General features: G+C 38.0%; 1 protein-coding gene across 3 annotated transcripts; it reads right to left on the bottom strand.

Annotated features, from left to right (window-relative positions):
- On the bottom strand, positions 1-25,432 carry LOC119723304 (clathrin heavy chain linker domain-containing protein 1-like). Of its 3 annotated transcripts, XM_038193852.1 has the most exons (6): positions 25,171-25,432; positions 17,479-17,653; positions 13,560-13,762; positions 9,170-9,355; positions 7,905-8,135; positions 6,893-6,929 (listed from the first exon to the last, which is right to left on the bottom strand). In XM_038193852.1, exons 1-6 carry the CDS (start codon positions 25,391-25,393, stop codon positions 6,916-6,918), a joined length of 1,032 nt encoding a protein of 343 aa, XP_038049780.1. In that variant the 5' UTR covers positions 25,394-25,432; the 3' UTR covers positions 6,893-6,915. The 3 variants fall into 3 exon arrangements, with proteins under 3 accessions (XP_038049781.1, XP_038049779.1, XP_038049780.1); XM_038193853.1 differs by lacking the exons at positions 6,893-6,929; positions 7,905-8,135 and adding an exon at positions 1-959; XM_038193851.1 differs by having other exon boundaries at positions 6,867-8,135.
- Positions 25,433-26,886: the final 1,454 nt, after the last annotated feature.

The following is a 26,886-nucleotide window of genomic DNA, read 5'->3' as shown; positions in this document are numbered from 1 at the left end:
TAGTAGATAAAAAACAGTCTTGGGGACATTACTGTCCGACACTCTGGGAACGAGGTTGCATCTCCAGTTTATTATTTATCAAAAATTCTTTTTAGTTGAATACAACCCAACCCACCACCAAAAAAATTCCAGGCACAGTTTTATGAATATTCCATAACATTTATTTATTACTTATGACGTCAACATCAACTTCGTCCACAGGGCCCACTTATTTCCGACTTTGTTTACAATAGTTACACTGCAGTTTCTCTAGGGCGCTTACTATTTTGACAATCTAGGAACAAGGTGTTTATTCGCTTGACTGTTCATAATCGAAGTTTTACAGTATTTCTGCTACTTGACAAATAACGTTTTGCCCATTTAAATGTATTTCCAACATTTTGGGTATTAAAAACAAATGAACTTCAATGTTATCATTGTTACCACATAATTCTGAACTCAATCAATAAGAAGAGGTTATTTTTATTACCTTGAACATCATTTTCACTCATATTCCTTTTGTACAGTGGGATTCACATAATCGCACGGGTTCTTGCAATTACATTTATTAAATCTCAAGCAAGCTGAACCACATTTACAATCATAAAAAGTATCTTTTTTTTGCATTTCGGCCCTACCCAGCTCGTCGGTTTGATTGCCGTCTTAGGACAAAAATAAGCCAATTACTTTAAATTGCAAATTTTGAAAGCCTTTGCAAGATTATTTTTGTAACATAATTCAACGCTATTGCTAAAATTCAATCAATTAATAAGGCTTACAAACTTTTTTTTAAGAGAAAGAATTAAGCATTTTGTCAGTTGCTTCTTTCACCGTTTCCAGCACAAGCACAGCTGCTTGCACCTGCAGAGCCATTTCACGAAGACCACTATCATGACATTTGTTTGCAATCTGAATCCAGGCGTCTGAAGTAGTGTCCAAATCAGAAAGGACCATGTCTTTCACACTTGTTTTAAGATCTCCTGAGAAAGAAAAAAGGTGAAACAGAACAAAAGATTGCATTTTTTAAAACTTTTTTAAAGCAGTTACAAATTGATGTTTGGTTGACTAACCACCAACTTATTTTTTTTTCAAGTAAAATCTCCGAATAGAAGTAATTTTCAGGAAATAATTAGCTGACGCTGTACCAAAGTCTAAAAAATTACGACAGGAGTTGTTGAACCAATGGAACACTGAACGGAGATTTTTATTTTGTAACATCTTCGTCGTCGCATCTTCAATTTTTTTTGGAGATTGTCACGCCTGTAGGAAATTTCTACGCCTGTAGGAAATTCAGAACTTCGTACATACTTAGTTCCAATTTAATTGGACAAATATTTACATTTAGTTTTAAATTTTAACACTTTCATGGAGCTTAAGCACAAAAACGAAAACGTAAGGTTACCGCCAAAACTCCATGCGATTATTGCTCAACTAAACAACAGGTCTGTTAAATATTGCCTAACAAAACAACAGATATTTATATAACCAACATATCTGTTGTTTATTGGTATATCGCAGGGAGTTTTCGCCGGTAGCCTGAAGCAAGGTTTTTGTGCTAAAAGCATGTTATGCCTAAACAGCTTCAGTACAGAGATCGTAGGAAAAGTTTTTTTTCGTGATGCCCTGTTTCTAAATGACGGCAAAACATTTGCGGCCTAAATGTACAGGGCAGTCACTGTATATTTTTAGAGGAGTCTGTAGCCATGATGACAGATAGTGTTTAAGCAATTGAAAAAAATGATGTTTGGGAATGGGATACGTGTGTTACCTGGTTAACATGTCTAACAAACGATAGCAAGAAAAGAGATTTCCAATGCCTACAAATATTTGACCTCCCTTGGAAAATTACGTATAACTCTGTCAAAAAAAAAAATTATCAGATTGTTTGGCGTTTAATTTAACCAAACCTATCTAAGATCTTTCTGGTTACACATTCTACGTCAGGCATTTGCGTTATATTTTGTTGGCATTTTTTAGAAACAGTACATTAATGAAAAAATAATTGAATGACTACAATTCAATTAGTGACCTTGTAAATTCTTCTGCGATTTAACCCGGGACCCGCCAATGATAATCGTGGATCACAAACTGTTTTTTAGCTTACTTTAAAATTAAATCTGAATTTCAGGTCGAATATAATATATTTCAAATCAGAACCGGCCACAACAAAGGCTTTCACCAGTTAATATTTTCACTCTTCAAATTCTTCCAAATTCAAACGTGTTTCAGACCTTGAGAATATATGCGATTGATAATCAGTAAAAGCTGTTATTTCACCCACTGAAGGGCAAGCTAGGAGCGTCTCCCACCTTACGTTTTTAACAAAGTTGTTAATGCTGTTGTTTCACGGTCATTTCGACTCGACCTGAGCGTGCAAAAAATACACGCCTGGGTAGTGTACAGGGTGGCTCCAAAAAAAGGACACCCACTTTTTACAGCAATTTCACCTACTTAATGATCTTATATTAAATACGTTTTCACATAGTAGTAAAGTATAGACCTTAAACCATGCACGGTGAAAAAAAACTGAGTAAAAGTCGTAAAAATAGTGATATTATGCTAATTTGAATACAAGTGACCAAAATCAGTCTTGTCCACAGGTTATCTGATGCAAATTGGACGTTTTCCTAGTTCATAAAAATTAAGAAAACCTTTCCACCAAAATATATTATGCCCTGGTAACTTTAATTGAAGCTGTCCAGTTATTCGTGTCAGTGTAAAGATCATCCTCTCAATTAGCTGTCGGCTTAAGTTTATTTTTGGCATGACATTTCATAAAATTACAATCAAATTTCATGCCCTTTCAAATAAAGCTTCCAACAGCTGAGCTCAGTCAAGCGAAGGGAATTTATAGCTCACCGACAAAATGTGCAAATGCCGCGATTTTTTCATCACATTTGCCTTTAGACCAGTACTTCAATAGCTACTAATCAAAAAATAAATTTTAAAAATAGGTGAAAATTGCTGTCAAATGTGGGTGTCCTTTTTTTTTTTACCACCCTATATTTTCACTTAGATTTATAAAAGGAAACCAATAATCGACACTTGGGCTCTTTCAGGATTAAGTCACTTTGAAATGTTACCAATTTTCTTTTAAAAAAGAATTTCTCCTTTTTTAAAAATTTGTAAACGGAAAATATTATAACGGAGAAATTGTGTTCGCGAATGGCTCCCACAAAATGTGCCTTAATGGCTTCTACAAAATGAGCACTTTTTAACTGGATTTTTAACTTTTATATGATCCAAAATTTGTGATAATTCCGTTTAATATCGATGCAACCAAGATCAAAGGCTTCAGTATGTAATTAATAATATTTAATTGCGAAAATTCCTGGTCTAGGTAAACAATTCAGCAACACTTAGTACAACACTTCGTACAATTCTTAGATCTTTACATGGTGTCAGAACAAGAGCATACTCCTGAAAATCCTACTGAAAACTGGAAAAAAGTAAACAGCAGTTTCTAAAACATACAAAACAACTTCAGTGGTCTCGGATCTACACAACAATACGAAGCCACTTCGTATTTTCTCCACCAAAAAAAAGAACGATTGATTTCCTAAACAAAATTTACTTTTTGTTTACCAGTAGAAAATCAAGTTGTTGAAAAGAAAATGTTGCAAAACTGAAACAATGTTGAGATGTGCCACGATTAAACTTATCATCATCACTGATGAACATCAAAACTCTTCTGCGTTGATGAATTTTATCAATACGCAGTAGTAACCTTTATTGCAATACCACTTAATTTCTTCCTCCCCCCCCCTCGCCCCCCAAAATGGGTTGTCCACTTTTTTTGGTCCTCCATAACAGATCCAAGTCACTGGACACCACAGACAAGACAGTAAGTGATGGAGTATATTTGACTGTAACAAGAGCAAACGACCTGGAGTCCAAGAAGATAGGAACATAAAAAGCTAGAAAAAAAATAGATGACAACAAATTCAGTTTTGCGCATTGGTTTAATCAATGGTTTACAATTGAGTTAAACCAATGGTATGTTCCATGGTTTACCATCGAGTGGGATAAGCAAAGCACAGGAGACACGAGTTCACCATTTATTGAATGATTAGGGACTTGCACATCTGTACATTTGGAAAGTTAATACAACTTGATAATCTGTATGAATTGCAGCTGCTACGTCAACATTGTGCAACAGTAGTGGGTACGATTTGACTACCAAAATTCTTTCTATAAACATTCCTCCGTAGGATTTCAACCTACGACTGGCCACGACTTGATGCTCTGTATTTATATATTAATACAATTGGTAAAACTCTCACTGAACGATCCCAATCGTCATGCTGTAATAGCTTTAACTATTGAACTCAAACGCTTCATCGGAGAAGTTGACTTCCAGGCAAAAAAAACCCGAGATATAACATTTTTAAATGCTCTGGAAAACCTGTACCCAAAAAACATTCAGAATTCTCCTCGGCGAGGGTGTTGGGCTGCACCCTAACATAATTATACAAGTACTCAAAATTTTCCAAACTATTAAAATAAAAATTTCCCAAAAATTTAAGTCTGTGTGCCTCGTGTGGAGTGCTTGATGGAACTGATTTCAAAACTCTTTTCTTCTCTATTTAAATCTTCCAACGCTCTATTATGTAACCATTCACCTGCAATGCGTTGCTCGAATTCTTAAGACATGAAAGATTATGAAAGGTTAACTCAAATAAATATAATCTAACAGAAATTTGTTCTTAAAGACCCAGTTTCTGGGTCACTTCTAACCTCTTTTCAAGTGAGTCTTCTATATATCCATCTCTACCTCTCATCTTGTTTCCAGCGCGCATGTCTCTTTAGACAGCGCTCTTGTCCCTCGTTGCTGGCCCTGGCCGTTACTCCTCCCGCTCTTGGGGAATGTAAACCTAAATCTAGGTTGGGAGCTACAGAAGATAACATCTTGATTATACACTCCCTGGCTCTTGTGTAACTTGGCTCTTGTGTAACTTGACTTTTTATCTTTGGAAATTAGTTTACAACCATCCTTTGATCTAAAAGCGGGTAAGCTGAAGTTGTATTATCCATACCTGCAGCTGACATATATCTTAGCAACATTTTAAAAGGGCATGCTGAAGTGGAACGTTTTGAAATTACTACTTCTTTACCGCAACGATATTGATCCGTCTTGCTTTTTGTCACCGCAACAGTGAAAAAATCTCCAAACATAGTTATTCAGTAAACGTAATGAGCTCAATTCATTGAACCGATAGAAACCTGCAATGCTAAGGTTATCATACATAAATATCTAATTACCAACAAATCTGTTTCTTCAGAATTTCTATCACAAAGCTCTACTTTCATATCGGACGAAACTACATCTTTCTTCTGTGTCTTGTGACCTGTTGTGCGTTTATCGATTCGTGAAGGTTTTTCACGAATGAGTTATTCGTTGGGCCCATTCATCTCATGGGCCCATTTAATGCCGTATAATACTGATGCAATAACGTGATGAAGAAGCCCCCAAGTCAAGGAGCTCCGTTAGATACACTGCGATGAGAATTAGCTGGGCTGGTAATTAGGTGCATCTGCTCCTGGCACAAAAACTCTGCCATTTCTTGAAACTCCTGATGTATTTCTTGACCGTAGCGTCACTCTTGGAAGACATCAAGTGTTGACACATCCGGTCGTTTTTTTTTGTCACCCACCACCCCCGCTGTCTCCAAAGCTGCTGATAGTCAGGTGGCATATGGTCGGAATCGTGACCGACTGGTCCAAAGCACCAAACTTGGCAGATAGATTCTTATAGCCCTAGAGAAGATATTTAGAAGGGGTGACACCTGAAATTCTTTTGGGAAGGGTGCCTAATTTGCATAAATCGTTAATCCCTGCCGTGTAATATATTTATTCCCATATTTGGGTATATTTTCATTTTTTATTTTTTTGAAAAGTGTATTTTGGTGATTCTACTTGCATATTCTTACTTCAATAACATTTTGTAAAACATATGTGACTGAATAATTAGGAGGTCATAGTAAAGAACCAAAATTGCTAGTATTTTACCCTAAAGTTACGCGCATTTACCTTTTCCTCAGATATCATCAACTAGTCTCGCCAAACGTGGGTACTGATGAGCTTCAAATTCACAAAGTGACTTACTGGCATAGTTACCCTAACAAAAATAAGTGGGAAATCAAGTGAAAATTGATAACATCTTGATGTTTAGCCCAAAAGACCAAAAAAGGGGAGAAAATAAGGTGTCCGTAAATTGGGCTAGTACGGGAAGGGTTGACTTCAACAAGTTCAACGAAATCCCCCTAAATAAGAGATTATGTTGTTTACAATAATTTTGTCCACGCCAAAACGTTTTCTCAACAATAATTTTGGGATTTTCCTTGAACTTGTTCCAGTGTTCCATGTTAGGCAAACCTTCACCCACTTGTTAGCCTAATTTATGGACACCTCGTTTTTTCCCAGTTTTTGTTTTCTGGGCTGAATATCACAATGTTATCATTGTTCACATGATTTAATAGTGTAACTGTACCAGTAAGCTACTTGGTGAATTTGAAGTTCATCAATGCTGATGTTTGGCAAGACTAATTGATGATATCTGGAGACAAGGTAAATGTGCGCAATTTTAGGGCATAATAGTAACCATTTTGGATCGTTACTATGTCCTCATAATTACTCAGTCACTTATATGCTTTGGAAAATGTTATTTAAGTAAAGATATGTAAGTAGAATCCCCAAAATACACTTTTCAAAAAATAAAAAAAATAAAAATATACCCAAATATGGGAATAAATATATTACACGACAGGGATTAACGATTTATGCAAATTAGGCACCATTCCCAAAAGAATTTCAGGTGTCACCCCTTCTAAATATCTTCTCTAGGTCTATAAGAATCTATCTGCCAAGTTTGGTGCTTTGGACCAGTCGGTCACGATCTTGACGAAAATTAGATCTAAGCCACCTGACTATGAGACGTTATAACCTCAATCCTATCTGTTGGAAAAATTCAAAATCAGCATTAACATTCCCTCCAGCAATTACAATGAAACTTGAAATTCAGAAAACAAGCTTCAAAGCGATCAGCTTGAATTGTTATGGTTCATCTAAAAATATGCCATTACAACCTTGACCTTCAAGGATCACCTGTTGTTGTGGCAGTATCATACTCTTCTCTATGAATGACTTGAAATCTTTACTTTCCGCTACCTAAAATGGCCAAAACGGTACCGACACCCACATCTGAACAATCAATGTACCTTTCGCTTTTTCCACCTCCATCTTCAACAATACTCTCTGAATTAACCTGGGTGGGGGTACTAACCAATTAACTTAATTTGCCCACATCTGACCGAAAAGCGTCTATTCCTTCCGTTTCCGGACACCACCATCTAGAGTTGAACCTTTTCCACTGGTTAATTCAAATTGGATGCAAATCTATCCACGCTATGTGGTCCCCATTCTTTACCAAATAATCAATACACCCATTTTTGATTGTATTTTACAATCATCGCTGTCCCTGGTTCTACTCAACAAATCAGCTTTGGTGTTGTTATTTCTTTGGATCCACTCTGGTTTGAGAATTATAGAATTCTTTTCACAAAATCTGTTCACATTCAAAGAGATGTTTTGTAAGCTGGACTTCTTACTTATTCAGCACCTGTTTAACATTTTTGTTATCGTTGAAACATCTAACTCTCTCATTCTTTAACAAAATCTCATTACTTTTGAGAACTCTGTGTACTGCCTCCATCTCTCTCCAAGTGGAGCTACTCTGGGACTGTATTTTGTCCCATGACCCTACTACCTCACTGCCCTCAACTAACTGGACCTCATCTAAGGAAATGTCCTTAGATGAGGTCCAGTTAGTTGACGCTTACCCTCTCCGACATCAATGTACATCCTGTACAATATTGTTATCCTACCTATGTCTTCTACCTCAAAATCTGAAAACTTTACAAGATCACTTATCTTAACTGCCTTGGCAGCATCCGCCCTTGCTTGTACATTCGTACTTCTAATGACCGGCTTGACCACAACCCTTGCCCTTGCCGACTGTGGTACCGTCGCTGACGAAACCGCCGAAGTACGCTGCTCCGATGGCCATGACGAATATCTGGTGGTTTTCCTGCTCTTCGCCTGTTCTGTCTTGAGCTTCTTAGAGGCCCTGGCTTCAGTCCTGTACATCTTCTCATTTTCTGAATCCGAAGCAAGTGGTTTGGTTTCATACTCCTTAACAATTCTCCATCTGATCCAGCTCTGATGCATCTGACATTCTGACTAGATTTTGTCTGTGATAGCTCAAATACCTTCGGATATGTCTTTTGATGCTTGCTGGATGTTAGCCCCGCCCTCCAGATGTAACTCTGATCTTCACAATTCTTGCGTTTGAAGGTGTAACCATCGTTGGCCAAGATACTGCCTTGAATCTTTGTGAGCTGGCTATCAGATATTTCTTTTTGACTACTGTTTATTTTGCTTCGACGTTATTAGGCCGTCAAAGCTTTTCCAAAAGGGCAGCTTGCGAACCGGCCACGGCCTGTCGGACTCGGTCTTCAATGAATTTAGTGCTGGCGTGCGCCTGTAGCTGTTGTTGCTCAATGATGATTGCGTATGTATGCCTCGTGTGGAGTGCTTGCTAGAACTGATTTCAATACTCTTTTCTTCTCTATTTAAACCTTCCAACGCTCTATTACGTAACCATTCACCTGCAATGCGTTGCTCGAATTCCTAAGACAATTATTTCCCGCTATACTTCGAAACGCTGGAAATGTAAATTCCATTCAATGGTAAACCATTAAGTAGTACCAATGGTTTAATCAATAGTATACCATTCAGTGGATCCAATGGTATTATAAATAATACACATGGTAAACTCAATGGTATTCCAATGGTAGCGTTCCAAAACACCATTGCAATGGTTATTAATGGTATCCAATGGTAAATCAATGGTATTAAATCTATGGTTAGTTCAATGGTAATTACCATCGATAAAAACCACTGTCTTAATCAATGGTGCACAATTGCATTGGCATGAACATACGTGAATAGGGATTTGAAAAAAATCCTCTTTAATGTGTTGTCATGTGACACACAATGACGTCAATGCTAGCTATTTGTTCAGATAATGCTTCATGGGGCAGAAACAATTGCACAATAGCATAATGTTTGGCCATTGAAGGGACCTTTGTGCGTTCACGTCCCTTGATTAGTCTGTAATATGTTAATTTACCTGCTTGAATGCTACGGTATACTCTGTCCAAAAGCTGCACTCCAATTGCATAGTTCTCAGTTTGGAGAAGTTCAAATACTACAGTACCAACCGAAAGAGTAGGCTTCCCTGGCGGGCCCCTTGGCTGGATGAGGACCTCCGCGAGTGCAATTGATGGGCAGGCTACAAGAACACCCATATACATATCTAAACAAAAAAAACAAGAGAGGGAGCTCTTCAAAACAGGCAACTTTGTCCTGGTGAAATTTACTATGTCCACAGATTTAAGATTTGCAAAAATTGTTTGTTCAAAATTTCTCTTCAACATTTATGTACTGTCCTAATTGCTTTCCATCTCTGTTACATGCACATTTATACATGAGCGTCTTGCTTGGCGGATACCGGCACCTTACAAATTTTCACTATTATTATAATAGGTTTCCCGGTTATTTTAACACTTGTACCACACAAATTCCTTATATCGATACTTTAATTTCGTCCTTCAACATCGCCAAGCTCAATTCTCAATTTGAATTTCAGAAAGCCACCACTAGATTTCATTTTAGGTTCAGTATAATTCAAATTTTTAGCATACTGATTAGTCCTAAATTTGTGAAATTCGTCTCGTGTAGCACTCGGCGATGAATTGATAAAGTAATTCATTTTTTGTCATTAATTTTAATGTTGTTGACATTACATTTCACCTTTGGTGACTTTCAAACGTTACGAACAAAAAAATACGCCCAATCTTTGGCGAAATCTCTTTTTTTTCCCCGCCTGCCTTGATTGCCTTTTCATAGCCTTTTCACTGAGACAATTGGCACAACTTGTACCACAATTGGAAAGTGGCGCAATTCTCCAAATAGAACCTTTTCACAAAATTGGTCACTGTCGCTGATTATTTTTATTTTTTTACCATTCCTGTTACACTGAGGATGATTGAAGCAGACTTTCTCAGATTGCCATCAATTAAAAGGAAAAGTGCATATATGTCATCGAAGACAGCTTAAGAAAGGCTTCGTAAGAGTTATCACCATCAAAGGATGTCCAAGAAAAACTTCCAATTATATGATGTCTGATAACTTGGTGAAGTTTTGTACAAAATACCACTGTAATATAAGTTTTCCCGGCTATTTTAATACTTGTATCACACGAATTCCCCCGAACACCGCCAAGCTCAATTCTCAATTTGAATTCCAAAACTCCACCACTAGATTCAAGGTTCAGTATAATTCAAACTGTTAGCATTTTGATTCGTCCAAAATCTTTGAAATTCGTCTCGTGAAGCAATTGGCGTTGAATTGAAAAAGCAAATTCGTTTTTTTGTCATTCGTTTTAATGTTCTTGTTACATTTCGTCTCTGGTGAATTTTAATTCACCAGAGACGAAATGTTTACGTTTAAAAATGTGCCCAATCTTTGGACTTGTTTAATTAAATTTTTATTTTTTAATAGCGGGGTTGATAATTGGGATGAAAATTAAAATTTTGGAATATGATTGCGCCCACTTCAGAGGTGATGCATTAGGTCATTTGGGGGATATTTTGTATAGGAAGTGGGTATCTAGCATGAAAAAAAAAACCCACCCCACCCAAAAAACTCAATCTGCACTGCACGCACAGTGGACAGTGAGTATTATTGCGCAATGAATGCCCTTTTTCCCCTTTTAATTGCTTTGACATTGAACACACCACTGAAGTCAGTAAGACTTTCAAAGATGAGCACATAACATGACAATTCAATGTATTAAGAACATTATTAATGCACTAATGTCACTTACAATTCAATGTATTAAGAACATTATTAATGCAGTAATGTCACTTAATATCACAAACAGTCTTGGCATAGATATACATGTAAATGTTGTATAAAACTGATATAGACCTAGGGGTCTTTCCACATACAAACGGTAACAAAATGTGACATTTTGAGGGAACTAAAGACAGAAGTCGATACATGAAGTACTCTCATGTTTTTTCCTCTTTCTACATCCCATGTCCTAGTAAGAACATTGTCCACCAACAAGTTTGATAAATTTCTCAGAATTCCTTGATACCGAATCTCTCCTCCATAAAGTAGAAGCCTGCTGCAAGTCCGTTGGTCTCTCTTAATGCAAAGAAGACTAAGTACATGGTCATCAACCCATTTACCTCTGACGACGTCACTGCACTAGGTGGTAGTAAGCTTGATAAAGTTGATGACTTCAAGTATCTGGGCTCCTACACCAACACAGCTCAATTACATGAGTGTAGCTCAAGCTTGGTCTGCTCTGTTCTCACTGACCAAAGTATGGAGACCCTCGATCCCCAAACTTAAGATCTTCAAGACCTCAGTAGAATCCATCCTCCTCTACGGTTGCGAGTCCTGGAACCTGACCAGAAAGATCTCTGCATCCATTGAATGCCACCTATACACGGATGTTGCGGGCTGTTCAGAACGTTTCTTGACAACAACAACTCCCTAACTCTCTTCTGTATGGTGCCCTTCCCCCTATCTCCACCACCATCAGACAGCGTCGCCTTCAGCTAGCCGGTCACGTTAATCGACATAATGAGCCAGCTAGTCAAGTTCTCCTCTGGAATCCCGAAGCCCCTCGACGAAAAGGTCGTCCAAACATGACCCAAAAAACATCCATCGAGCTGGAAACTGGTCTGAGTGGCCCATCTCTTCCAACACTATTCTTGACAGGGACAGTTGGGCCCAACTCATCATGAAAATGAATAAATGAAGAAGAAGATGCCCCTTGAAAATGTAAATTGATGCAGACTAGGATCTGTGGTATACATATCTGAACAGTATTACAATTTATAGGGCCTACATCAAAAGTTGTTCATAATCTGCCTAAAATCACATTGTGTACAATCAATCTAATGTTGATGTACAAACAGAGCAATTTTGAGAGTTGATGAGGGAATGTTATCAGTAAAATACATAAATGAATTTTTTAGAGTTACTATAGTGTCATGTACATAGCATGTTCAATAGGCCTGTGCTGAGCACAATCAAACTTTTCTAAAAGACAAATTAAGATTGAGTGGTAATCTTTTAATTATACTGATACTTAAAGAATGATTAATTGATTTAAATGTATAGCCTGGCCATTTGTTTTGTTTGATCAAATGATTTAGGTTGAATTAAACCTGCTCTGATTAAGATTTGATTTTTTTCCCAACCAAATGAACCAAATTGTAATGCGAGTAACTGTAATGCGAGTAACCAAAACCCTTCTTTTCTGGTACGATTTTTTACCATCAGGATGAAGCCTCGAATATAGGGTATATTTATGCAGCATAAGAGATAGATAGTCCGACTCCTGCTAAAACCACAGCAATCGGAACACGAAAGGGTGCAAAAAAGTGTAATGCAAGTAACCGTGGAATCGCCCTGCATGAGAAAGATGAGTGCCAAAAGTTGCCTCAAGAAAAAATGTGCTCAAAGGTCCAAGGAATTTTGCATTGTACGAAAAGCAGAGGAAGAAGAAAAGAAAATCAGAACAAAGAGAAAGGCTTTTCCACAGCCCCTAAAAAAGGTTTCCGGAACTAAAAGTAACCACGTTGCTGTTGCAACCCCCCAGACAGAGTCCAGTTACCATCCAGAAACCACTAACTTCACCACTGTGACCTTGACCTGATGAATCAAAAACGAATCCTGCTCAAGTTAAAAATCCAAATCTCTTTGCTAACTCAACTTATCATCTGAAAACCAGTCACCTTTGACTCGCCATTGTGACCTTGACATTTGATATTTTGACCCCCAAACGAATCCCAACTTGCCTGTACCCAAGGGCAACCCCCTACCGAAGTTAGACACCAAAATCTCACTTCTAACTTGCATTTTATACCTTAAACCAATCTCTACTTGCCTACTGCAAAGGACAACCCCTACCCAAGTTACAAACCCAAACAACATATTAACTCAAATTATCATCCAAAACTAAGCTGTCCGGACTTCCCAGCCAGATGGAATTCCGGAGTACCTCCATTGTTGTCCAATTGTCCCTATTTCTAAAGATTTCGATGTGGGGTACCCTTTTTTTCTAAAGATTTTATTTGTGGAGTACCCCACGAGTGGTCCAGGGTAAGGGCGGACGCCTGGACGAACATCCGCCCTGACGGTCGACAGAGGGATGCCCGGAAACCCTGACCAACGGTCGTAGGCAATGACAATACCTCTCCAGCCTTTTGGCTAAGGGGTTAAAACTACTTCAGGTTACTTACACATGTAGGTCCAACGATATTTACATTTGTTCATGATTTAGGAAGATTCCCTTCCCGATACAACCCAAAATAAAATCTAAAAATATTTTGATTTCAATAAATTATGATAAACTTTAACAGATTTGTTGGTCAAGATTCTTATTGCTCTTAGGCTTAGTGGAACATCTAGTAAACTTGGCAATTTACAGACCTCACCTTTCTCAAATTCTGCGTTGATTGCATAATCCATCATGGCTTGCACTTTCCCCTGCTTGCACATACATACAGCAGCCTGGATGTGAGCTTCAACCAAAGTATATACAGCTTCGGCCAGAGGAAGACCTTTACTAATAATTCCTGCACCTTTTCCTTGTGTGTAGTTGTAGAGAAGATGACCAAGAGGCTCCGAACATGTCAACCTGTGACACAGAAGTAAGTAAAACAACCAATCATGTACATGTATTGCATTGCTCACTTCTGTTCCAACAATGACAATCATTAGAATTAATTTGTAATGCAAGGACAAAACAATTGTATAAAATAAAATGATGTTTTTTTTCCATTGTATTATAGATTGTGCGAAACAAAAGTTAAGAAATGGAATGCATGAACGAATTAGAAGTTTGAAAACGGAAGTAACATTCCTTGACAACGGAAGTAATATTCCTTTTATTTTCTAATGGAAAAGAGATATACAATACACAGACACGACAGTCGACCGCTGTTAATACGACCTCTTGTACACTATAAAAAAATTCATTTTATCTTATACCTTGTATAATGCATTGCAATGATTTTTTTCCCACTCATGTACAGAGTACAAGTTATATGTTCCAAATTATTCAATGTCTGTAAATGTATAATGAATTGCAATGTGTAATAAATGAAATAAATATGAAAGTAGAGTTGTAAAACTTGTAATAAAGAAACAAACAAAACAACACCCGACTGGACGTAAAGGGCAACCGAGAAAAAACCATGCTTGCACGTCCATTGTACTGGTACCCGCTTCTGCACATAAGTACACTGTATTTGGGAACCATTCTTCTGGAAATAATAAGTCTTATACAGAATTAGATTTTCTAACATGTTCACTTTGAGTCGCTGTGATCGACATCTTTTTTTCGCATTTTGTTGTCTTTATCATCACTTTCCCAGAAAATTTAAAACCCTGCCCTCTATCTTTGGCATACATACCGGTATGTTGAAATTTAGCAATTGTTGAAATTTGTATAGAATTTTTTTTTCCAGCATTATTATTGCGCTCTTCTTGTTCTTCGTTTAAATTTTTTTTTTTTTTTTTTACAATTGTTTTTCACTGCTTTGTAGATGTCATTCGTGGTTAAAAAGGTGCACAAGCACTCCTCTAACTTGGACTTGCATTTACAAAATAATCCAAGTCAGAGGAAGCGGGATCATATATCTTTCTTTTTTTCAATTGTTTAATTGCATTCAAATATTGGGTAGCATTTCTAATCAAACAAAAGCCAGGTGTAATTATCCATTGTTTGTTTGTAACAAAAACCCCATGCAGCTTGGACCCACCGTAATAAAAGTCCCTCTGGCGGCACGCCACACACAGCAAGTGCATATCTTAAAACTGCAGCGCAGGATTAATGAACGGAATAGCATTGGTGCAATTATTGTTGGCAACCTTCCTTCTGAATTCACTGGGATCGAGTAAAAGGTGTTTTCAAATTGTCTTAGTTGTAAACATGTTGATTAATGCTTTTCTATGTAACCGGGCTGATGTTTTTTCATAGCAACTGTTTTCTCGTCCCAAACATGCTTGTAATAATCATCTCAACTGTATATCATTTAACCTTAACTGGCTAAAACACTGTCAAGTGGGGTTCACTAAAATGCATGAAAATGACATCGCACATGAACTACACATGCACTGAGTTAATTACACAACATCCTTACTTGAAATTTTTTGTTACTGGAGACAGCAACCTGTGGGGGTTGTCAAGGCTCATTCCAAAAAAGAAAGTTGCATTTCCTGTCGTTAACAGAATCTTAAAAAGTTCAAAATTGTATATGAATGTTTGACAAGTAAATACACTTACTTGATCAGCATAGTAAAGCGGCCAAATGTGGAAAAGTGTTCTAGATAATAATTTCACAGCATTTTTTGGAAATAGCTGGCATCCATGCTAAATCAATTCTTTGAACCATAATAAACAAGATGTGGGTGGATGCCACCGTTAATTTTTACCCTAAATATACTTCATTTGCATGAATCTTTAATACCTGCCGTGTAATATATTTTTGCCCTTATTTGGGTATACTTTTATTTTTTGAACTTATTTAAGTCAAGTTTACAGACAGCCAGCTCGTTTTTCCCCGCTTTTGTTTGCTGAACTACATATCACAATGTTATCATTGTTCACATGATTTTCCATATTCCATTCTAATAAGAAAAATTTGTGCCAGTTAGCAACTTGCTGAATTTGAAGCTCATCAATACTGAGGTTTGGAGACAAGGTAAATGCACGCAATTGTGGGTAAAATAGTAGCCATTTTGGATCGTTACTATGTCTTCATGATTATTCAATGACTTATATGCTTAAGAAAATGTCATTTAAGTAAGGGTGTGTAATTAGAATCACCAAAATAAACTTTTCAAAAAAATATAAAAGAAAGAATATGCCCAAATATGGGAATAAATACAGTACACTGCAGGGATTAACAATTTATGCAAATTAGGTATATTTAGGGTAAAACTTAAGGGTGGCATCCACCAACGTTTTCTTCTCCATCCTTTGACTGATTGATCTGACATGGTTGCCCGCTTTTTCCACAAAATGCTGTCCAAAGTGTAATACTCCACTTTGGCTGTTCCACTAGCAGGTACTTGTTGAGTTAAAGCTGAACACATTTTTTTTCTCTTGACTGTGGTGTGTTAAAGGGACACTAGGTCCTGGAATAGCCCAGTTGGGCTACAAAACGCGCTTTGAACGAGATGATGATGATCGGAAATAACATTTAAAAGTAGGATATAAACATCCACACAACTATCCTTTCAAAACTGGGCGTTTTTGTGTTATTCCTGTATTATGCGTGCGAGAACGAATTTCGGGTCCACTTTTGCGACCCCATAAATTCGAGCTGTTTGGATGCTAGTTGTTATTTCATTCGTACGCGTTAAGTGTTCGCCTTTGCAGACGTTGAAGAAACCACAATTGTTTGCATTGGTGATTGGTCACCGCGCGCTGTTCCCGAGACACACAACATGTTATAGCGTACACTGAGAACGACACGAAAAACGTATTCGTACTCCATCATGTCCAATGTAAACAAGCGGGTTTTTTGGGTCTTTTCTCGGGAACGGTAAGACATTAGGTTGGTTTCCTTTCAACCAGATGTTTGAAATAGTCTAAGTAAACAATCCAAAACATAAAATTTTCGGAGATTTGAGGACCTAGTGCCCCTTTAAAACCCATACTAAGTGGCATTAATCGCTAATGGTATCGTGCCTATGTGCTCTGTGCACAAGAACCCCCTCAACGGTAAAGAAGGGAGAGTTAGGGGAGACCACTTTGAATTACATTCAAATGCATTCCGATAAAGCCTGATGCTCAAGCAAATATGCTATTGCATTGTGCACATTCACAAAACAACTCAGTTCTAAAAAACACACATCTCGCCTACTTTACATCTTGACCTCGGATGACCTTTGATCATGGTATGTGACCTTTGACATCTACAATGTGAAAACTGTTGCATCTACATGTATGATTCAAGTTTTGTTATAATTGAACTTAAACTTTTGAAATGATACGATTCCCCAAAACTGTAACAAAATACCACATACGTATTTACTACATATGTACAGACATAGTGATTGCATAGTCTCTTTCCTGAACAAAGTCCAGGCGGGCCGAAAACTAGTCGTACGTGCCTCGCGCTATAGGGTGGTTAATAGACCCTCTCTTGATCGTGCATGGAGGCTCCCTCTTGTGGTCATGTATGGGCTCCATGATGGAGCCCATACATGACCACAAGAGGGTCCAATTTCCCCTTGCTGAAAGGCCACAGATAATAGCTTCATGATACCATGGGTTTAAGTAAGTAGGAAACCAAGTAAATTTTGTTCACACAATTCTTGGTATAATAAAACAAATAATCAAACCTTTCTTGCAAGAGCCAATGCATCACAAGATCAAGCCTATCTTCGGAAAGGGCACTCTTAACACACTCCAGTGATGTTTCTGCATCAGGCGGTGAACCAACAGCCGGTACTGATGAAATCAAAGCCTCACAATATACCAGAAGAGGTGGTAATTTGCCAGTCCTAGCATGAATTGCTTCAAATAAAAGAAAGGCAAACATAATAATAAATAACGTATCACTCATGTACCCCAATTTAAGGGTAAAGAAACATTTTGGGACAATTCCAGTTACGTGCATTACATTCTGTGAGTGCTGTAATCTTCATAGTTGCTGGACTGTCAATTTTCTTTTAATTTTTTTAAAACATGCCAATATTCAAGGCTTTTCCCTGATGACATTCAAAAGTTGAATGTTCCATCATTTAAGCATGGCACTTTTTGAAAGTACAGTTACTCGCGTAACACAAAATGGACATGCCAAAAAACAGAACATGCCAAAATCTGATTTCTGAAATAAAATTGCAACAACTAAACTAGACTTATGTTTGTAAACAAACACATGGCTGTTTTGGCATTTTGTTAATGTATGTTCAAGTCAAGTTATAAACTGACGTAGGCCTTCCTTAGAAAAATTAACCTCTAATATGACGTCCATGACGTCTACATGACGTCACTTCAATTTTCATCTATAACACTTTACGGTTTAGATACATAACCAACTTTCAACCCAATCGGACCTGACGTTCTGTAGATATAGGCATTCAAATATGCACTTTTTGATATGATGTCACATGTCATGTGATGACATCTCACTGCCTGCATCTCACTTGTTTCTAGTGCCGATAATCTCTTCTGAATATCATTGAACACAGTCAAAAGTTATGTATTTTCACAAGAATCATGTTCTGCAACAGACATTTTGTGACAATTTGTCATTTTTCTTTACGGCGTTGAAAGCCGGATCATCTGACCTGAATAATTAACAGAGCATAGGTCATGAAATCCAAGCCTGTTCCATTGTAATTACTGACATTTGTGATGATGTCATATGACCAATGATGATGTAGCCATGACATCACTCTTCGGAACACAACTTTGCAGTGAGGACAATGCATATGCTTAATTTGAATGATATATGACAAATTTGAATGCCAAAAGTTGTGGGTACAAAAACTGTGTACAAAGTCTATGGGATTTTGCATGGACTAAAGAAAAAAACTATAAAAAAAAAACTAGAGGTTGTAGGAACAACCACACGGTGTTGGGCCATGGATTACCGCAAACTTTGCCACACACATCAACTCAAAATATACATGTTTAAATCCATGTTTGACTTTTCAACATGCCGCCAGAGGGCACTCTAACATTTGATGACGTCACCTGTAAAATTGTTTTACAGTACTGCCTAGGCAGACACTCGAATCGTTGAAAGCAAGTTCGCATCTTCTGCCAATTTAAATTAATAAGGCACTTCCGGTTTTGACCGGAAGGAAGGGTCACGTGATTTTGCACTTAAAACCAAAAATGAAGACCCTGCAATATTTTATCGATTGCCATATAAAACAAAATCAAATCTGTAGCAGTTGATTTCATATTGATTTTCAAAGATTAAATATGGAAATATTTATTTGCTTGTAATATGACACTTGATGACGTCATTGTGACATCATCGCCAGAAACCTCCAGAGCTATATTTACTCTGCTATATATAGCCACATCTTGATTATATCTCTCACGGTTGATTTTTTTAGCAATTGTTTAAGGTTTAAAGGTCTTTTCTTTATAACTTCCGGTCTGATGACGTCATCCATCAAATTTCGTCACATACATCAAGTGATAATGCGTTTTCGACATTTTTTTAACTGCCGCTAGAGGGCGCTCTAACATTTGATGACATCACCTGTAATATGTTTGTACAGTACTGCCTAGGCAGACACTCACATCGTTGAAAGCAAGTTCGCATCTTCTACCAATTTCAAATAATAAGGCACTTCCGGTTTCGACCGGAAGGAAGGGTCACGTGATTTTACGCGCACAGGATAAAATGAAGATCATGTATTACCATGTCGATTCCTGCAAATTTCAGGTTCCGGTCTCTCACGGTTGATTTTATATGGAATTGCAAAGATTAAATTTATTAAACTTTCGAATGACGTCACGTGACCCATGATGACGTCAAGATGATGTAATTACAAAAAAGACCATCTGCGGTGGATCGGGCATTTCATGTATTGACAAATGAAGTTCATATATGTTTCCATTTCTCCAAACAGTACCGGAAACGAATTCCTGAGAATATGCTAAGAAGAATACAAATAGTAAAATCTTACAAAAACAATAGGTATTGGGCTCAAGGCCCAACACCTAAAAATCAGAACAAAAACAACTTTAGGCTTTTTTGCAAATTTGCAAAAAAGCAACAATATCAGAACAAAAACAAAAGCTTTTTCGAAAATTTGCAAAAACCCCCAAAAATAAGCACTGAAAAGAAAACAAAAACTGTTTCAGCAAGTTTCTGAAACAGCCAATAACATGTAGTATTTTAAAAGTTGTCTTCCATACTAAATTATACAAGTGGACACTGCACAGCACAGCATCGAGCATGCAATGTATGATTATTCCTTTCCCTATTCATAAGATGGAATTTTCGTGTCTGGTTGATATAAATCAAATTAGGTTTTGCCCTTACACCGACGTATAAACACTATATACTCATTGTGTTACCTCCCGAGTAAAAATTGGAAAAAAAATCACTCGGGTGGGACTCGAACCCACGACCTCCTGCTTTCTAGTGTAGACATCTTACCACTCAACCACCGAGCTAACGGGATCGGTTGGCTGGTTCAAATCTGATGTACAAAGCAACGGGTACCGCATTCACTATTCATAAGATGGGATTTTTTTACGTCAAGGTGATATAAATCAAATTAGGTATTGCCCTTACACCAACGTATCAACACTGTATACTCAGTGTATTACCTCCCGAGTGAAAGTTGGAAAAAATCACTCGGGTTGGACTCGAACCCATGACCTCCTGCTTTTTAGCGCAGATGTCTTACCACTCGGCCACCGAGCTAACGGGATCGGTTGGCTGGTTTGAATCTAATGTACATAGCAGTGAGTACTGCATTCACTATTCATAAGATGGAATTCTTGCATCGGGGTGATATAAATCAAATTAGGCTTTGCCTCACACTGATGTATAAACACTGTATACTCAGTGTGTTACCTCCCGAGTGAAAGTTGGAAAAATAAAATTTCTGTAACACACAGTGTTTAAAAAATAGACGTTGCCAACTATTTTGTTCAACAATTTGTTGTTCAACAATTTGACTTCAAGTTTTATGAAATACCCCTCAGACTTTAATATAGAATGTCCCTCTACAACTCCTCACCTTAGAAGACTGGCGTGCACGTCGCACCTACTGTGCGATGTCGCGCAAAACGCAGCTGGGCTGATGTAGTGTGAATTTTGGACTATATGAAATACTATTTTACTGGTAGTATTGCGCATGCCTACGTGAGGAATGTTCAACCAATGAAACATTAAAAGGCACCCAATTTCATGGGATTCCAAATCTCATGTGACACTGGGTGAGTGTATAGGACCAGCCAGCCATCTCTTTATCATCCATTTAAGACCGGCCACGTGACAATGGAAAATTTGTAGACACTTCTGGCCCATCACTATATCAAATTACCAACTGTACAGGAACAGAAATTCAAAACGCACAATAGCAGAGATAGCTGGAAAAAGATTAAGGTGGCTTAGTAAAGTCTTCATGATGATCTAAAATAGTACTTAAAAAAAAACAGCACTTCATTACAACTTAAGGCGCAGACAAAAGACTATTTTTAGAAGAACAGTGCAAGCGGAACTTCAGAAGATGAAACTCACCCGGGCAGAAACAGAAAAGAAGGCTAAGGATATTCCACACTAATGGGCCCAAAAGGTGACATTTGAGAAGACCTTTAAGTTTTCATGATAAAACTACGATCATGGTCTCTCAATTTTTGCTGTAAATATTGCAAGCTTCGAACAAATGTCCTCACCTGCAAATGGTTTAACTGGTTTTGTATTTTAGAAAATATAGTGGATATTGTTTTTAAAAGTGTTACGTATGTAACGAAGGACAGACATTTTAGATAAAGTCACAAAGTAAGCATAAGTTTAATGATCCCCTAATGTTGACTTATTTTTAAGGAGATGTACCCTGGAGGTATGCTTATCAGTCAAAACCTAGAAAACTCAGAGTCAGTGTGAAGAATTATTTGATATTTTATAATCAGGATTTATACATACGAACAGACAGGACATTTGTCACAAAATGTCTGTCCCTGTTCGTACGTAACCCTAATCACATCATAAATTTGAAGCTAGAGTGAAAACTGTTATATTGTTGCTTGATAACAATGTAAAATGGCTTAATAATGTCACTGGAAGTGCCTATTAGAAACTGAATTTGTCCTAAGCACCTTTTTCCTAGCAGTGTGTCTGTCCACATTACATACGTATCACACAGAAAAGATGCCTGTTATTTTCAAACAAAACAAGGTATCATCTATTGTCTTGTCTTTTCCTAGTCACTTTCAACTTAACAAGGTATAGGAAAAAAACCTGAAGAAAATACTAGCTCATCTTTTACCCTTTATACGCAACACCCATAAACTTATCTAATTGGCCCATTAGTGTGGAAATGCCCATTACTGAACTGAGAAGAAATTTGGTTGCAGCTTTATCTCCAACACACAACTTGGCACAAAGTTATTTTACATAGAAAAGTGGGCATGAACAAGTGACGTAATGATGATGTCATAAGTGTTATGGATCATGCAAAAAAGCAGTGTTGTAGTCGAGGCCACAACCTCCGAGGCCGAGGCCAAGGCCGAGGCCACAACCTCCGAGGCCAAGGCCGAGGCCGAGGCCACAACCGCGAGGCCAAGGCCAAGGCCGAGGCCACCACCTCCGAGGCCAAGGCCAAGGCCGAGGCCAGCTATCAAAACACGTAATAAAATATAAATCACTAAAACAAGGCTAAGATTATGTTGGAGTTTTAACATCTTTTAGTTGAATTCACTGAGTTTTGGAGTGCCTGGCTTACAAATTTACAGTTTGCAATGGGTTTCCTCTTGTAGAGAGTCCGGCGAATTTTATTTTTTAAAGAAAGAAATCTCAAGTTTTGTATCACTGAAAGCAAATTACACAACAAAATCAATGGCGTTTGAATCAGGCTCATAGGTGTTTGCCCTTTGGAGATACAACAATTTAAATGGCCAAATTTTGAGTTTCTATTCTGTAAGATTTACATCATTTACTTTTAGCATGTTTTATAAATCTTATTTTCAAAACCTATCAAAATGCTTAATATCATAGGAATCCCCATTAAATAAACAACAACTTGATTTTTGAATCAGGTTTTTACCACTCATAACCAAAAAGTTACGACCATGACCCCCGACCTTCGCACTGTCCTGGCGCGCGCCGAGCAAACACCGCGATGCGACCAGACAATGCCAGACGGCCCGCCGTTACGCACGGGCAAAGCATAGTTCCAATCCCGCTCCACACAACGGGATAAGTGTCCACGCATTATCACTGTTAATACCGCGGTACCAGACAAAGTCTGGCAATGGCCAATCCTGCTCCAAACAACACGGCAACACGGACCATGCGTGCATGATATCACTCAGTTCATCAAAATGACCATGAATTCTCGGATCATCCGATTTGAATCCAATGGCTTCGAAGAATGTTAAGATCATGGCAAGAGGTAGGGAGTCCACAGGTTTTGGCCGTATATCTGTAACCACGCAAAATTAGTCAATATCAAACCGTGCTTATACATGTAATAAGTATCAACATGGCTCTAAAATACAAAAAGTATCCTGGTACCACGAGGAATACTGACTCGTATTATTAAAACATTCATTCAGAACTTTGCATTCATTTGGATGGAAAAACGAATTCTGAAATCGCGCTTTCCATATCGACCTTTCCATATCGACCATTTGCGCCAAACATTACCGTGCGAGCTGGAACTTTCATTTAAATCACCGTGTAAAAATAAAATCCACTTGATAAATCGTAATTGTTTTTATCATATCTTTATGAAAACAAATGCTACGGACTAGTACACTCGATCGTACCCAGAAAGTTCAGACTTTTACTGAAACAGTGGCCTATAAAAAGAAATGATCAAGCTTGCCGCACCTTGCCGCAATTCATTTTTAAAGGTCGGGGTACAGAGGCGAAACGAGAAAATTTTGTACAACACTGCAACCAGACTAGTCTACTACCAAATGTTATTGTACGCAAATGGGATTGGTGCCAGGCTTATGTAGTCTGGCACGCGGTAACAGTTATAACGCTTGCAAGCACGTGGAAAGCTGAAGCGCAGGCTAGGCGAAGATGCTACGTACGTGGGTACGTTCAATGCAACCATTTCCAGTTCATTTGTGCGTACATTGTATATGCGTTCGTTTCACGGAACCCACTGCGGCAGAATCTCGAGGGTTTGATTCGGTAAAAAATTAAAATTAATTAGAATAGAAAACACATCAAAATGGGCGGCCTCGAGCCAGCCTCGACCGATTCGCCGAGGCCGGAAGGCTCCGAGGCCGAGGCCAAGGCCGAGGCCTTGCACCTCCGAGGCCAAGGCCGAGGCCAAGGCCGAGGCCAAGGCCGAGGCCGAGGCCATGAAAATCGGCCTCGAGGCCGGCCTCGAGGCCGAGCTCGAGACCTCCAACACTGCAAAAAAGACAAGGCCCATCGCCATGAAACTTTGGAAAGACATTACAACACTCAAAGTGATGTCTTGATGGACCTGATCAGTCTATTTGTTTGAATCAAATTTTTAATGAGAAATATACTTTTTTTAACTGCAAATAGCGCAAATATTGTCTGTGAACACGGAAATTGACTGGAGTGGGGTTTGAACCTGCGACCTTCCTTTGTGGCTCATTTGAAAACCCTGTAATAAAAGCTGTAGGCCTATCCTCTTTGAGTGATCCCTGTTTGCTATTTCTCGGTTTTGCAGCATTGCTTATGTTGCTAGCATAATGACTTTGGTGTTATCCCTGGCTAAATGGAACATATGGATTTTTTTCTCCTTGATATAAACCTCTGTGGGAAGTGTCATTCGTTTATGAAATGTGGGCACAATTTTTTCCAAGGTAAGCATAATAATTACCCCCTTTCTTAAATGGCTGCCACGCCCCCAAAAAGGTGCTTTTGTGGGGCTCCACATCTGGAAAACACTTATAATCTATATAGTTATGTCTTTGTGAAGTTTTGTGACAAGTGTGAACAATGTTTTCACTGCGGCACGATAAGTGTCCCCTCCCCCTTTTTTTAAATGGCTGCCGAGCCCCTAAAAGGGTGAATTTGCAATAGCTCCACATCTAAAACATTATCATTAATATAAACACATGTGCCAAGTTTCACGCTTTTATGAAAAAGTGCACAATTTTGTCACATATCCACTGGAGTATTATGGCTTCTGACTAGCAACCCTTGAAAAAGGACATCGACAGACTGTGCCCCCCCCCCCCCCCCTTAGGTGGTAGAACACTGGTATGGCAATTTAAATCAGTATGCCGATCTGCAGCATGGGCATTGTGAAATTCAGTCTCTGGTAAAAAGGAATGACCATTGTTCAGTGTGTAGCTTACATTTGTAAACCAAAATGTCTATTGTAAACACTTTGTCCTACCTCTGAAACGAGAAAGAGTCTCACAGTTCCTCAGTATTCCTTTTGGACTGCTTGCTGCATGCATCGCAGCATCTTTGTATTTTCCTTCTTCAAATAATTCATTAAAGTGTTCAATATATTCAAGCAGCATCTCAGCTTCTCGTTCTTTACTTGGGTCATCATCATCAAATATAGAAGATATGACATCCCCACCTGCATAAAAGGTGACAAAAGAAGAATACATTTTTGGTTGTCACTATTATGGTCAAGTCGATTATGACAAAATGCAAATATTATACAGTACATAATATGTGTACAGATTAAAGGTGGATTCCTGATGTGGTTCTTAAAAATTAATAGGCCTATTACATGCTTGGCAATTTCTACTTACAGAAAAACATGGGAACAACATGAGTTACGTTGGTCTTTTATCAATTCCATTCTCACCAGACACAGATTGCCACTTGTAAATTACAGGATTTCTAGTTCACCTCATGGCTGGAAAATATTTTGGCGGTTTTCATGTCGTGAGACACTCTTCACTGTTCCATTATCAAGTCAAGCAAGCTCCATGGTGCTGTTGGAAATAGATCTTTACGGGTAAATGGCTAGCTCCCTTTACAGTATACCGCATAGAAGAAGTACTGCACTATGAAACAGACAAGTGCATTAAGACAAGTGCTGTTAAATTCTTGTCCATAACAAGAACTGGAATTCCTTCAGCAATCAAGGTGGCGAACTGTGTCTGTTATTTTCTTTATCATGATTATTATAAATGGCTTAATCTTAATATTTTGCATACAGTAATTTCATGCACAGGCTTCAAAAGAACACATTTCTTTTCGGGAAAACAATTGAAAACATACAAATAGCTCCGAAGTGTCCAATACACAGTGTTGTTGACTTGAGTCGCTGACTCGGAGTAGAGTTGGACTTAAGTCTTTTTTTTTTTGGACTTGAGACTTGAGTTGACTTTGGGAAAAATTACTTGAGACTTGACTTGACTTGAAAAAAATATGACTTGGGACTTGACTTGACTCGAATAAATTTGACTTGCTGACATTAACATGTTCTTAAAGTTACCCAAACAATAAAAAAACACAAACCTCTGGGCGTTTGTGCGCAATAGCATAATTGGTTGAAAAGAATCATTGATATACATAGCGAATTAGCAACCAGCATGGGATAGCTGGGAATCCTGAGCCTGCCACATGTCATGTACGTGACTAGCACCATGCGTGTGTTATGGTGCAGTTTGTGCCATGTGTAGTCTGAGCGGTCATTCCACAGAGACCATAGGCTACAGGTACACATCGAGTGGTTTACCTTTAGCGTGCTAAATGCAACTTGGGTTTAAACAACTGGAAAACGGTTGCTACCCCCAATCCATCATAAAACAAAAAGAATATACATCATGCATAAAATGAAAACGTTCGGAAGGACATTTTGTCAGACGTCCTTCAAACATTCAACATGATGGAACAAATTTGAAAATATTATATCAAAATGCATTTTTTAGACTCTTTAAATACAAATAAGGTGTTTGAGAAAAGATGTTTGAAAAAGTATTATATTTTTATTAATCTCCTTACATGATGCATGCTTTGATAAACCCCGTTCCCATCTCTACTATGACTCCGTCATCAAACACATAAACTGGTTCCTGTACATATAGTATGTGCATCTAATATTTAAAAAACAAATTACTTGAGACTTGACTTGACTTGGAAAAAAACT

Source organism: Patiria miniata, unplaced genomic scaffold (assembly GCF_015706575.1).
Source record: "Patiria miniata isolate m_02_andy unplaced genomic scaffold, ASM1570657v1 HiC_scaffold_17, whole genome shotgun sequence".
Classification (NCBI taxonomy): domain Eukaryota; kingdom Metazoa; phylum Echinodermata; class Asteroidea; order Valvatida; family Asterinidae; genus Patiria; species Patiria miniata.
The sequence above is the reverse complement of the archived record's forward strand: the minus strand, read 5'-3'. Positions and strand labels throughout refer to the sequence as shown.